A 15169-nucleotide genomic window follows, 5' to 3' on the forward strand; every position below is an offset into this window, starting at 1 on the left:
TTTTGAACCCCTGCACCTACACACCCTGATGAGTTGTCCTTTACCTGTGCTCTTTGTTGTGATGCTATCTAAAAAAATCTGCTCAGTGATCTTCAGTCACTCTACTCTCCCAGCCAACTCTTCCCCCAGAGCAGAAAAGCCTTTCTCTTAATTGGCGGAAGATTGGGGCACGCACACACTTGCGCTAAAGCCTGTCGCATGCTTCCCAGTCGGAACAGTTTGCTCCTATATTATGCCGAAATGTTGTGACTTTTTTAGATCGTTTTGGTGTTAGGCAGGGTTTTCTTTTTTGTAGCTGTTCGCACACCGAACAGTTTCTTAAGGGAAGTCTAAGTTCAGCAGCCGAAGTAAATTTGAATACAATTTTATTAATCACATGCTTCGTAAACAACAGTTGTGGACTAACAGTAAAATAAATGCTTACTTAAGGGCCCTTCCCAACAGTGCAGAGAGAAAGAAAAGTAAAATACGTAATAATAGATTTAACTTGGCTATATACAAGGGGTACCTGTACCGAGGTGATATGCAGGGTATGAGGTAGTTGAGGTAAATATGTACCTACAACCAGCAATAAATTGACAGATAGTAAACAGTAGCAGCAGCGTATGTGATGAGTCAAAAAGTGTGTGCAAAAAGGGTCAATTGCAGATAGTCCGGGTAGCTACTTGGTTAACTATTTAACTAACTATTTAGCAGTCATGGCTTGGGGGTTGAAGCTGTTCAGAGTCCTGTTGGTTCCAAACTTGGCATATCGGTACCGTTTGCCATGCAGTAGCAAGAGAGAGCAGTCTATGGCTGGAGTCTGTGACAATTTTTAGGGCCTTCCTCTGACACCGCCTGGTATAGAGGTCCTGGATGGCAGGGGGCTCGGCCCCAGTGATGTAAGCCCCTTCGTCGGTGATTGGTCAACGGTACTACTCATAGTAGGAGTGGGAACTATGGATGGGATTCTTCAATGAAGTGTTTGTCATTCACTTACTGCACCAAACATCTTAGTTGGATGTAAAATTATGCGACTAACACCTCCTCTGCAAAAACATTACAGATTTTGTTTATTTATCTTAGATTAATTCTGACTAATTTGAGGAAGTGTATACTAGGTATGTTGTTGCTATGGCGTCTCAATAGGGACAAACAGTAATATCACATTTTTCAAGCGAAGGTCTTTTGCGGGATTATGCGAGGCACAGATGTTCGCTTAGCTGCTAGGAGCAAACTGAACCAGTATGCGGGTGCACAGATACACACACACACACACTTACTTTCACAACGCGCACACTTTTTCTCTAGCGATCGGGGCAGAAGTGCAAGGATCAGCTAGTGTTAAATTACCTCCTGGGTTTCGTCAGTGTTTGGTGCGTTTTAATTATGCCCCCATGCACTCAATACACTGATTTGTTTTCTCTCTTGCTGCTTTGGCTCAAGTACTTCCCTGTAATGGAATTGATGTCAACTCGGCCCATAGAATGGACAATTTATGTCAAGCAGAGAGGCATCTCCATTCCCATGCATGGGATCATTTTGTTATGCAGCCTCTCTTCCTTGACCATGGGTTTTCATCCCATTAACCCAAGTGCATGGTAAGGCAGTGCTCTTTGGTACACTACCAGGAAATTGTTATTTTAGGAGGTTAAGATAAGCTTCTAATGAGTGAGCCAGACTTGTCGTTACTCTTACTCTGAGAAGGACTCTTGGAGTTTACGCTCCCTTCAAATAGCTACTGTAGCATTTACCAACCTATTACCACGTCTGTCTGTCTACCTGCCTGACCTAGTTTGGCTGTCTGACTTGACCACATTCATGTGTTATTTTCTTATTGAAAAACCTCCTGAAGTTGAACCATTTAGGATTAGCAGTGTCAAACCTGAGAGCTTTATCCAGAAAACATCTCACAAYAAATAAGCAGTAAATGTTCATCAAATATAATTTGACTCTACAAAATACAGTATGCCACTTCTCCATTCACTAACCTGTACATGCTCTACATGTTGTCATGTGCAGGCTGTGGACCCTGCCTCTGTTGCCTTGGTGACCCTGGGCTCCTCTAAGGACATGCTTTTTGAGGGCGGGCCCAAGCCCTGGGTCCTAGAACCCTCCAAGTTCTTCCGGAATCTAAAGGCTGAGGATGAGAACAGTGTTAGCCTGGCTCTGACCGGGCCCACCTCCCGCAGCTACCTCCGACACTGGGTCAGAGCCACCTGTAGAGCCCTGGGAGAACAGGTGAGGGAATGGSCTTTTCCTTGTTTSGCACCTACTGAATATGGCCCMAGGCTTTGAAAAACGTTCTAGCTCTTTAAGATKCACTGTAGATGAAATGCTTTGTTACAAATGGTAATACGTGTGTTATGAACAGGTAATAAGCGTGTTATAACTACCTCTCCAGGTATTGGCACTTACTGTGGGGAACCAGCCTAGTCTGACCAATCCCTATCCTGCGGTGGAGCCAGCAGTGGTGATGTTTGTGTGCGCCCCTCCCTCTCGCCTCACCTTGGTCCCTGTGTACACAAGTCCCCAACTGGACCTTACCTGCCCTCTGCTGCAGCAGAACAAACAACTGGTGAGGAAAATACAAGGACAGTGTTTACACAGCACACATACAAACACACTTGGCACAGGAGCTGGCTACACAAAAAAAGGCGGCGGCAACAGTAAACATGTCGTCCCTCACGATTGATGCATTAAGTGATCTCTATGGCAAGACGCATCATTCACCCAAGTGGAGTACAAATTTGGTCAGTGGTTGCTGAGATATCGTGTGGGWTAGCTAGACTCATATCCCTGAGTCAAATAGAAGTGATCAAATCAAGTGATCTAAACATGTGCCTGTWATAGCACCACGTGAAGTCGATATGAATATTCTTGCATATATMGAGTCTTGACAGTGTTTGCTACATMTGTACCAAATGTGMTTACAATACAAATATTCTTGACTGATTTTATATGCATTTTTGTTCCAGACCACGTAAATGTTTATTGGTCAATAGTGGCCATGTTGTTTTAMGTACTAGTCTTGAAAATGTTGACCTTTGTCCATAGATGCCACACATCAAATGTAGTGCAGATCGGTCATTCGMTGTCAGAAGAGTAGRGTGTTTTTCACAAAATTCTAAATGGTGGAAAATCCATCATGGCAACCTTATGGGTCCCTGAGGCAAATTTTGTTCCTTGTAAGGAGAGACTTATGTACCAAATTTCATGACTTGGGTCAAACTGGGTGAGGGGCGTGACCTTTCAAAGTTTGCTTTTTCAATCTCTTGTAATAGCGCCACCATCTGGCCAATCAGTGTCATTTTGTAAATGCCTGATCTCTATGGCAAGACGCATCATTCACCTAAGTTTCTTCCAAATCGGGCCGGTGCTGTTTTGAGCGATCGCGTGTGACTAACGTAAGAACGAACATACTAACGGATGGAGACAGATCCACATCCCCCTCCCCAATTTCATTGTGGGGGACAACTAAAGAAATAAGATCATGTCAAGTTTGCCGTTCTGCCTTTCTTAATTGCACCTGGGGGGGGGGGGGTGTAAATAAAGTTGTATTGAATTGAATGTCTTCATCCCTGTCCGTTTAATTTAGAAAGAAATTGTGCGTTGGAAGAACTGTGACATTATTTGTTGCAGGTGCCTGTCTCGAACTACCGCAACCCTGTGCTGGACCTGGCTGCCTTTGACCAGCAAGGCAGGAAGTTTGACAACTTCAGCTCTCTGAGTATCGTCTGGGAGTCGACCAAGGTGTCCCTGGCCAGTATCGAACCCACCATGCCAATGGAGCTGGAATTACTGCAGGACAGCAACAAACAGAAGAAACTTCATGGTATAATTTTGATATTCCTCATGATGGTATCCTTGCTCGATTTTATTTTTATTCTTTGGTCTAATACCAGATGAAACCAGGTATAATACCAGTTGTTTTTGAAGGCAATTTCAACAGTTTTGTCCAACCGAAATGTCCTCTTGTGTGTCAGGTCGTCAGACGGTCCTTGTCCACCACCAGTCTGGGACTGCTGCTATCACAGTAACAGCTCTGAGTTACCAGGTCCCCCACCTCAAGGCTGCTAAGGTCCTCAGTCCGGTAAGACAGAAACACGACCTTTAGCCGAGAAACATCACACTTATCTTACGTACGTAGACAAGCCACCATTTTGAGAGCCATTGTGAACATTTGTGGGTTTTTCCACTTCCTGTGACTGGCAGGCAGGATGTTGTTGGCTGAGTGTGTGGTGGCCTGTGACCACAGAAAATAAACATTTCATCAGCTTAGAGGTTGCTATAGCAACACAAGACATGAGAGCCGAAAGTCAGATCTTCAAGAACTGTACAGATGTGACCCACCACCTGGATTRGGTCCTATGTAGTACAATTTGACATTGGATGAAAGTAGAGAGACTGAGCTAGAAAACTGTATATCATACACTGCAATTGAGGAACAATGGGGAAATAATTCTGCTTTGAAAGTTGATAAACTTGTAACCCCACTTTTGAGAAAATGGCCCGTGAATGTTTTGGTACACATACCGGAGAGCTCTAATTTGTCTACACACATTTAGCAATGTTCACACCTTCTTAAGCCTTAGCCCCACCCATCTCTTAAGGATTCACAGTGTGAAAGTAGTAGCAAAAAGTAGTAGTAAAAATACATTTTATCTAGTCCTTGGCCTATATCCTAATCGGACTTTGATGCAGGTCATGTTCTTCACATTACCGTCTCTGGTAAACACACACTATATCAAATAAAATCTAGGTTTGTTTGTCACATGCACAGGATACAGAAGGTGTASAGGGAAATGGTTACTTGCATAGTGGAGTCTTGTGTAGACATGTAGCTAGCTAGCTAAACAATGAACTATAATCTGAAATCTAATGCCGCGTTCAAAACTACTGGGAAGTCGGAAATATCTGACTTCCGACTTCAGTGCGTTCAACTGGGAACTCGGGGGGGGGGGGGGGGGAACTAGCTCCGACTGGGGAAACATTTATTTGAATGGTCATCCAACTTGAAATTCCAACTCGGGACTCTTTCTAGAGCTCTGACATTCTGACCTGAAGATCACTGAAGTGATGATTTGATCTCGTATTTTTTGTATTTCCCAGGTATTTTGAACACGGCAATACTACCATGCACGGCTCTGCAGGTAGCTAAAGCTAACCAACTAGGTTCAATGTTAGCTAGCTAGCTAACATTAAGCTTTAACTAGAAATGCAAATGGTTTCAGAGATACAAATACTATTACTACACAGATCATACACGTAACATTAGCTAGCGAGCCAGCTAGCTAACAGTACGCATTAACTTGAATTGAAAACGACTTTCTGACAAAATTAGAAACTTATAATATCTGAAAATGTAGCTAAAKTTACCTGTCGGGATACATGGATGAACACTTCTCCCTCTCTGTTACGGATGTGAGGGTTGCCCTTAGTTTGAAGATGTAATCCGGAGACCAGTGTTTTATACAACAGTCTTCTTTCTGCGTTCTCTTTTTGAACTCTCTCTCCGCATTTGGCAGTCATCTCTCTGCTTCCACCGGGGCATTACACTGATTCCAAAACTCGTTCAACTTCTTCTGTGACAACGACACCGTTTCTTCCCAACCATTGTCGTCAGAAGACCCGACCATGTCTGGTTCAATTCAAATGTTTTTACCTAAATCAGGGATTTCCTCATTGTCTGATTCATTTTCAGAGTCGGCATGGCACAATCATCCTCTAGAAAAGTAGTCCATCGCAACTTTTTCCCTCTGAGCTTTGTCGAGGGCACTATAACATTCAGGGCAGCAATGTTGAGGCAAGTAGAAAAAACGTTTTCAGTTCTTCATGATATCTTTCAAAAGAAAGCTGCAGTAGAAAGGATTATCCACACATACTGAGCAGCTCATGTTAGACAGAAGCGTGCTACTTGTCCAGCCCATCCATTATCTCAACCAATCATGGCTAGTGGGAAGGTTCCTGTATTTTTCCATGGCTAAACCAACCCTCGAAATGTAACAATTTCATTCATATTTACAGATGGCATACAAGTTTGTTATTAAGGCACATGAAAGTTTACATGTTCCCAAAGGCATTTCTGCAACAACAACAACAACAAAAAACACTTTCAAATGCCTCTCCTGTGAAGTAGTGACGTGCGACATAGGCCTAGTTTCTTGAAACGGGTCACAAATACTAAATTACAGCATTTAGTTTTACCATTGATACTAAGACTTCCCCTATGATTTCACTTGACCTTAACCACAGAACTCAACTTTTTAAGGACACCGCCATGTAGGGTAATCTCATCTTGGTGTCACTCTGACACCTGTAACCATGGCACCCATCCTGTTTTTATCTCTCCCTCTTTCTGGCAGTTTGACCCTCTGACCCCTGTCTCAGCCACTCTGGAACTCCTATTGGTGGAAGACGTAACCGTCAGTCCTGTAGCTGTCACCATATACAACCACCCTGACGTGCGGGTAAGAACTGGAGCCTGTGTGAAATGTTCAGTAGTGTTGCAGATAGAAGTGTATGGCATAGAGCTGACAGAATACAATGTGACCCATCCTTCACTGTCGCTGTCAAAGGTAATATCTGTTCCATGTATCCCGTTTCTATGGTCCTCCAGTCTTCCCTCACTCACCACTAGCTGCCATGTAACCCCCTCATTCAGTCTCCCTCTGTATCACTGATTGCTCACAGATCCCAACTAGCTGCCATGTAACCCCCTCATTCAGTCTCCCTCTGTATCACTGACTGCTCACAGATCCCAACTAGCTGATAGCACTGGATTATGATGCCTTGAAATTAGAGGTGGAACGATAAACCGAAAAATTAGAGACACCACCCACTCCGTCCACTTATTGTGGACATTTTGCTGATATCGTTCATTGTAATAAATAACCTGTAAGGCCCTACTAAATGTAAAGTTTGAAATGAAATAAGTTTGCTAATATGGGTGATTGTTGGTTGGACAATTGATAGCTACAACATTGAAAGTAGTAGTAAGAGTTWTTTTTTAATGTTTTACTTTGGTGCACATTAATCGTTCAATTTATTGTGATATGGATTTTTTTCTATATTGCCCATCTCTACTTGAAATATTATACACAGGTGGCCCACTGGCCTGGCTGATATATTACACACAGATGGCCCACTCAGCATGGCTGATAAATTCTGCTGCATGGATTCTCACTATAATTACATATTATTACTTGTGGCCATGATTTGAAAAACATGTACCTTTCAGCTGCTATTGTGATGGGCCTCGATTGCTTCTTTGTGATCTTGTCCATTGTGGTGTCATGCTTTCATCCGTGGCTTCTCCTGTTTGTGTATCCTGCAGGCTGACCTAGCCCTGAGGGAGGGCTCTGGGTATTTCTTTGTCAACACCAGCGTTGGAGGGATAGCAGATGTGGTGTACCAGGAGGCCCAGGGATCTGCTGAGGTGAGGAGAGTCACAGAACACTCAGAATGACAATGCTGCTGAGCATACCACTCTCTTTTGAGTGTACTTTTTACGGGGTTAGCATACCATGGTTAAATAGATGTGTTGTATACCTGTCTTAGTTCCTACACCTCCCTTGGCCCCTTATCATCCTACTTTCGAACAATATTGTAGCTGACGTGATGCTCTGAATGCAGCATTGATGAAACATCCGTGTGCCTTGAGAAAGGTGTTGTGACATAAAAACGTCCTATAAACCCTTTCGTCACGGTGGCCTCTCCATGTGCTCTAGGTGCATCCAGTCCAGCCGGGGACAGTGCAGGTGATGGTTCATGACCTCTGCCTGGCCTTCCCAGCCCCTGCTACGGCTACGGTCCACATCTCGGACATCCTGGAGGTTTATGTCCGAGTGGTTGACAAGGTCAGTGGCCAGCCTCAATACTTTATCCTGCAGGGCAGAGACCCAAAGGCTGTGTGTCACTGGTTTTCTGAAACCACAGGAAAGTATTGTTCACTATGTGAAGTATTCAAGAAATGGATATATACATACAAACAAACAGGATTAAGATGCTGTGAATGTTGGTCGATCCTCTCATGGCAATAAAGCCAACTTGAATTTGAGTGTAGCTGCTTGTATACTTAGTAAAAAGAAACACAAACCAAACACTTTTATGCAAATAACTAATGCAATTAGAGCCCAAAATAGTTCTTGTTGTGTTAAAAAAAACATGAACTGGTTTCTTGCAGGTGGAGATTGGTAAATCTGTGAAAGCCCATGTCAGGGTTCTGGATGACAACAAGAAGCCCTTTTTGGCCAAATATTTCCGCTTTTTGAATCTGAAACTCAGTGCAGCGTCCGGTATCATCTCTCTGCAGTAAGTTACTGTTACATTAATGAATCATATAAGTATAAAGTTTTGTTCTTAGAGCAGATACTATTACATGCACACCATTGTCTGTGTCACTGGGAATGGAGAAAAGGATAGGAATTACTCCTGCATGCACCTCGGCACGTATATTTTGCCTACGTTTCAGTAAAGTAGACATTGAGTTCACCATTCATGTTATGTTTTCCCCAGAGCACTTTCAGATCCCTCCGAGAAGGACACGGCAATCTTCCTGGTCAAAGGCTTAGCAATTGGACAGACGAGCGTGTCTGCTATGCTAGTAGACAAAACTGGAAGGAAGATTGCATCTGCTCCCCAGCAAATAGAGGTAGGAGGGTTTTCATGAGACTCACTGAAACATGTTGTCCAATGATGTTATATTATGCGTGTTGAAAGACGCTCATTTTTGTTTCGGTCTCCCTAGGTGTTCCCACCATTCAAACTGATCCCCAGGAAAATGACTCTGATAATCGGAGCCATGATGCAGGTACATTGGATTGTTACATTTTCAGTGTATTGTGGGAAAACTCTGGTCTCTGCCCCTGCTGTCCCCCACACTGATAAGACAGGTGGTCCTGTTTGGAGAATCTCCTTTTGTGAAGATAATTTGAATCACCATACGCTTTAAAATAGGCCTTTCCAGCTTACCCGTTGAGCAACTGCTCGTTTGTGTTCTTTGCATTTGTGAAGCTCTCCACATGCTATTTAATTGCTGAATATTAAGTAATTGTAAATACACACACCCTGTGAGTAACCTGTTGATTTAATCTCCAAATCTARCGTGTTGATTATTCTAACAGACCATGCATGATTTGATTGCCTTGAGAAATTGAAAGACCCCACATTGACAAGAGTTGAACACGCTGTCAGTATCCTCAGGGCCAGTCACGTGGAACTGATAGTCTACCATATTTATGACACACACAGACACCACCCTTTAACTCATCTCCATGTTCTAGATCACATCCGAGGGCGGCCCACAGCCCCAGTCCAACATCCTCTTCTCCATGGCCAATGAGGAGATGGCATCTGTCAACGACATAGGTCATGTCAGGGGCATTGCCATTGGCAACGTCACGGTTACAGGACTGGTTCAAGCTGTCGATGCCGAGACTGGGAAGCTTGTTGTTGTCTCTCAGGTAAAATACCTGAACATCATCGGTACATCATCTCTTTTTCACCAACTGAAAGTGATGTACTTCTATTCTAATGTTTCCTATGAACAGGATCAAGTAGAGGTTGAAGTTGTGCAATTGAGGGCCATTCGCATCCGGGCCCCTATCACCAGAATGAAGACTGGGACACAGGTAACGCATGATAAATTAACTCTAATCTCAAATGGTCTCTGACAGTTTCCACAGAACATACATCACTCTAAGTGAGATGCGTTATATTGTGAATATCAAGACTTACAGACGTGTGAGCTGCTTTGAGTTGCCTCATCCTGTCCCTTCTCCTAGATGCCTGTGTATGTGATAGGGCTCACCAGCAGTCAGACCCCCTTCTCCTTTGGCAACACCCTGCCTGGCCTCACCTTCCATTGGTCCACCACCAAGAGAGACATCCTGGACCTCCAATCACGACATGCCGAGGTGGGAACCAGTTTTTGATATTGAGTTTTTCGTCTTGATGAGTGACAAAGGTTCCATTCAAGGCCACAGGCACTTTAGTTTTCAACTGATTCTATAATAAGCCATAAATAGTGTAGTGGAAAAACTATTTTGATTAATTTATAGATGAGTCGGATCTTTTGTTTCGAGCTCCTATGATCCTTTGTATCAGAGTGACTGAATTAGGACAAAATGATGCTCCACCTTCACCAGAGAAACAACATCTGATATGTCTACTGTCTCATTTCTAACTCTATTTCTGCTTTAATTTACTGATTTTAAAATGCTATCTCTTTGTAGGCCTCTTTTCAGCTCCAGTCAGAGCATAACTTTGCTATGAGCGTAACAGGAAAGACTAAAGGAAGGACAGGGCTGAAGGTGGTGCTCAAAGTCAACGACCCAAAGGCTGGACAACTGGAGAGGAAGCTACTAGAGCTCAGTGATGAACTTCAGATCCAGGTACTATACTTATGTAGGCACCTACAGTACCAGTCAAAAGTTTGGACACACCTACTCATTCAAGGGTTTTTCCTTATTTGTACTATTTTCTACATTGTAGAATAATAGTGAAGACATCAAAACTATGAAATAACACACGTGGAATCATATAGTAACCAGAAAGTGTTAAACAAATAAAAAATATATTTTATATTTGGCATTCTTCAAAGTTGCAACCCATTGCCTTGATGACAGCTTTGCACACCCTTGGCATTCTCTCAACCAGCTTCAACTGGAATGATTTTCCAACAGTCTTGAAGGAGTTCCCACATATGCTGAGCACTTGTTGGCTGCTTCACTCTGCGATCCAACTCATCCCAAGCCATCTCAATTGGGTTGAGATCGGGTGATTGTGGAGTCCAGGTCATCTGATGCAGTACTCCATCACTCTCCTTCTTGGTCTAATAGCCTTTACACAGCCTGGAGGTGTGTTGGGTCATTGTCCTGTTGAAAAATAAATGATGATCCCACTAAGTGCAAACCAGATGGGATGGTGTATTGCTGCAGAATGCTGTGGTAGCTATGCTGGTTAAGTGTGACTTGAATTCTAAATAAATCAGACAGTATCACCAGCAAAGCACCCACCTCCTCCATGCTTCACGGTGGGAACCACACATGCAGAGATCATCCGTTCACCTACCCTGCGTCTCACAAAGACACTGCGGTTGGAACCAAAAATCTCACATTTGGACTCCAGACCAAAGGACAGATATCCACAAGGTTAATGTCCATTGCTCATGTTTCTTGGCCCAAGCTAGTCTTTTCTTATTATTGGTGTCCTTCAGTAGTGGTTTCATTGCAGCAATTCGACCATGAAGGCCTGATTTTTATGCAGTCTCCTCTGAACAGTTGATGTTGAGATGTGTCTGTTACTTGAACTCTGTGAAGCATTTATTTTGGCTGCAGTTTCTTAGGCTGGTAAGTCTAATGAAGTTATCCTCTGCAGCAGAGGTAACTCTGGGTCTTCCTTTCCTGTGGCGGTCCTCATGAGAGCCTGTTTCATCATAGCGCTTGATGGTTTTTGCAACTGCACTTGGAGAAGCTTTCAAAGTTCTTCACATTCTCCACATTGACTGACCTTCATGTCTTACAATAATGACGGACTGTCATTTGTCTTAGCTTATTTGACCTGTTCTTGCCGTAATATGGACTTGATCTTTTACCAAATATGGCTATCTTATGTATACCACCCCTACCTTGTCACAACACAACTGATTGAGTCAAACGCATTATGAAGGAAAGAAATTCCACAAATGAACTTTTAACAAGGCACACCTGTTAATTGAAATGCATTCCAGGTGACAACCTCATGAAGCTGGTTGAGAGAATGCCAATAGTTTGCAAAGCTGTCATCAAGGCAAAGGGCTATTTTGAAGAATCTCAAATATATATATATATATATATATATATATATATATATATATATATATATATATATATATATATATATATATATATATTGTTTTGGTTACTACATGATTTCATATGTGTTATTTCATAGTTTTGATGATGGTATTGATTATTCTACAATGTAGAAAATATTAAAAATACCTTTCGAATGAGTAAGTGTTTCCAAACTTTTGACTGGTATTGTATATGCCAGGGGAACTCATATCCCAGGTTCGCTGTTTTCATAAATTTTCTGTGTCAGAAATGTATGACACGACTACTCAGTTTATCGTGCTTATTTATGGACCTCCGCTTGTTCTCCTGTTCCCTTCCGCCTAAAACAAACTGAAAGTGAACAAACACTGCAAGAGCAAACATGCTGAGAAGTCAAATCTTTTATGTAAATGTTAAGTTATAAAAGGGTCCAGACACTTTTMTTTTGCTGTTTCACTAGTTATCTTTTTTTCCTGAACCCAACCAGCGATACACTTCCTCTATTCTCGTTGTGCAATACGGGGTCCCCGAAAACGCCCAGATACGTTCTTTTAGAAACGGATCTCAGTATCGCGATGCAGGTCTTTCGATGTTGTATACATGAAATTGTGTAATTCCGAACTTTATCCGCAAAACTATTCCATTTTGTGCGATTCGAACTGTTTCCCCTAACTAGCTGTTCCATTCTCTGTGAAGCCTGCTGCTAAAATGTACGGAGAGGTATCGCTCGATTCGCGAACACACTGGAATATAACGCCGCAGTTCGTAATGACACCGTTTCATGTGTACGACCTCTGAATACCTGCATCACTATACCGAGAGCGTTTCAGTTTGTACAAGGATGAATTTGGGTGTTTTTGGAGTCTTTGTTCACGTTTGTTCGGATCCCCCGTACTGTACAACGAGGAGGTGGAAGTGAATCTCTGGTTGGGGTACGTTTCTCAAAAACAAGTGAAATCGAAAAAAAAAAAAAAAAAAAGGTTTCCGGGGCCCTTCTATAACGTGCCATTTACATCAAAAATAGAGATTTGGTTGTAAAAAAGCAAACTTCTCCTTTTTAAAGTGTACCTTTTTGTAAAGTGATAAGAAGGCAGATTGGTCTGCGACGTGTCGTGTGCATCCCGCTTCAAACTGCATTAGACTATGTCGTGTCACGAAGACCCAAACATCAAAGGATTGGTAAAAAAAAAAAAACTCCAGTTAATTAGACCGTCAACTCTTCCCTTTGATCAAGGTTTATGACAAGCTGCACATGCTTAATCCAGCTGTGGAGGCAGAGGAGATACTGATGGCTCCCAACTCTGGGCTCACACTCCAGACTAACCGGTAAGGGAATAGAGACCGACAGTTGAAGTCGGAAGTTTACATACACCTTAGCCAAATACATTTATACTGAGTTTTTCACAATTCCTGACATTTAATCCGAGTAAAAATTCCCTGTTTTTGGTCAGTTAGGATCACAACTTTATTTTAAGAATGTGAAATGTCAGAGTAATAGTAGAGAGAATTATTTTTTTCAGCATTTATTTCTTTCATCACATTCTCAGTGGGTCAAAAGTTTACATACACCCAATTAATATTTGGTAGCATTGCCTTTAAATTGTTTAACTTGGGTCAAATGTTTCGGGTAGCCTTCCACAAGCTTCCCACAATAAGTTGGGTGAATTTTGGCCCATTCCTCCTGACAGAGCTGGTGTAACTGAGTCAGGTTTGTAGGCCTCCTTGCTCACCCACGCTTTTTCAGTTCTGCCCACAAATTTTCTATGGGATTGAGGTCAGGGCTTTGTGATGGCCACTCCAATACCTTGACTTTGTTGCCCTTAAACCATTTTGCCACACCTTTGGAAGTATGCTTGGGGTCATTGTCCATTTGGAAGACCCATTTTCGACCAAGCTTTAACTTCCTGACTGATGTCTTGAGATGTTGCTTCAATATTTCCACATAATTTTCCTCCCTCCTTATGCAATCTATTTTGTGAAGTGCACCAGTCCCTCCTGCAGCAAAGCACCCTCACAACATGATGCTGCCACCCCCGTGCTTCACGATTGGGATGGTGTTCTTCGGCTTGCAAGCCTCCCCCTTTTTCCTCCAAACATAACGATGGTCATTTTGGCCAAACAGTTCTATTTTTGTTTATCAGACCATAGGACATTTCTCCAAAAAGTACAATCTTTGTCCCCATGTGCAGTTGCAAACTGTAGTCTGGCTTTTTTATGGCGGTTCTGGACCAGTGCCTTCTTCCTTACTGAGCGGCCTTTCGAGTTAGGTACAAAAGTATCTATATTCACATGTGTCCTCCAGCATCTTCACAAGGTCCTTTGCTGTTGTTCTGGGATTGATTTGCACATTTCGCACCACAGTACGTTCATCTCTAGCAGACAGAACGCATCTCCCTCCTGAGTGGTATGGCGGCTGCGTGGTCCCATGGTGTTTATACTTGCGTACTATTGTTTGTACAGATGAATGTGGTACCTTTAGGCGTTTGGAAATTGCTCCCAAGGATGAACCAGACCTGTGGAGGTCTACAATTTTTTTTCTGAGGTCTTGGCTGGTTTCTTTTGATTTTCCCATGATGTCAAGCAGAGGCACTGAGTTTGAAGGTAGTCCTTGAAATACATCCACAGGTACACCTCCAATTGACTCAAATGATGTCAATTAGCCTATCAGAAGCTTCTAAAGCCATGACATCATTTTCTGGAATTTTCCAAGCTGTTTAAAGGCACAGTCAACTTAGTGTATAGTAACTTCTGACCCACTGGAATTGTGATTCAGTGAAATAATCTGTCTGTAAGCGATTGTTGGAAGAATTACTGAATGTCCTAACCGACTTGCCAAAACTATAGTTTGTTAACAAGAATTTTGTGGAGTGGTTGAAAAACGAGTTTTAATGACTCCAACCTAAGTGTATGTAAACTTCCGACTTCAACTGTACCTACCTAGCTTCACACATTTGTCTCCAGCTGAGACACTTTGAAAACTCAACATTTTTCTTTGAGCACTCAGCATTGCACAGTACGTCTTCAGTTCCATCTCAAATGACAACATATCCTCTCTATAGTGCCCTACTCTTGACATTAAAACAACCGCTTGAGTCGTCTCCAGAAAATAGAAGGCTACTAACTCTGGTGGTGTGTGTGAACAGGGACGGTGTGGTTGCTCTCTCCTACCGGGTGCTGGACTGTCCCAACCAGGCTACCATTGTCCAGGTGGATGAGAAGGGCCTCTTGTCCTCTGGCTCGCTCACTGGCTCCTCCTCCCTGCTGGTGACCTCACAGGAAACCTTCGGTGTCAATCAAACCCTGGTCCTCGCAGTGAAGGTGAAACCCTCTGCTCCTTAATTCAATTCTATTAATCTTTATTGTCCCTATGGGAA

General features: G+C 42.7%; 1 protein-coding gene across 1 annotated transcript in view; it reads left to right on the forward strand.

Moving 5' to 3' along the window:
- nup210 (nucleoporin 210) overlaps window positions 1–15169 on the forward strand; it is a 59548-nt gene that overhangs the window by 20752 nt on the left and 23627 nt on the right. Inside the window, exons 15-30 of the mRNA XM_023990655.2 lie at window positions 2002–2220; window positions 2384–2557; window positions 3622–3814; window positions 3966–4072; window positions 6345–6449; window positions 7316–7417; window positions 7710–7838; window positions 8165–8292; window positions 8497–8632; window positions 8729–8791; window positions 9264–9443; window positions 9531–9611; window positions 9765–9896; window positions 10215–10373; window positions 13030–13121; window positions 14939–15113. Of these exons, the coding sequence (XP_023846423.1) occupies window positions 2002–2220; window positions 2384–2557; window positions 3622–3814; window positions 3966–4072; window positions 6345–6449; window positions 7316–7417; window positions 7710–7838; window positions 8165–8292; window positions 8497–8632; window positions 8729–8791; window positions 9264–9443; window positions 9531–9611; window positions 9765–9896; window positions 10215–10373; window positions 13030–13121; window positions 14939–15113 (2175 nt within the window). The remainder of the gene's footprint in view (window positions 1–2001; window positions 2221–2383; window positions 2558–3621; window positions 3815–3965; window positions 4073–6344; window positions 6450–7315; window positions 7418–7709; window positions 7839–8164; window positions 8293–8496; window positions 8633–8728; window positions 8792–9263; window positions 9444–9530; window positions 9612–9764; window positions 9897–10214; window positions 10374–13029; window positions 13122–14938; window positions 15114–15169) is intronic.

Source organism: Salvelinus sp. IW2-2015, linkage group LG7 (genome assembly GCF_002910315.2).
Source record: "Salvelinus sp. IW2-2015 linkage group LG7, ASM291031v2, whole genome shotgun sequence".
Lineage (NCBI taxonomy): Eukaryota > Metazoa > Chordata > Actinopteri > Salmoniformes > Salmonidae > Salvelinus > Salvelinus sp. IW2-2015.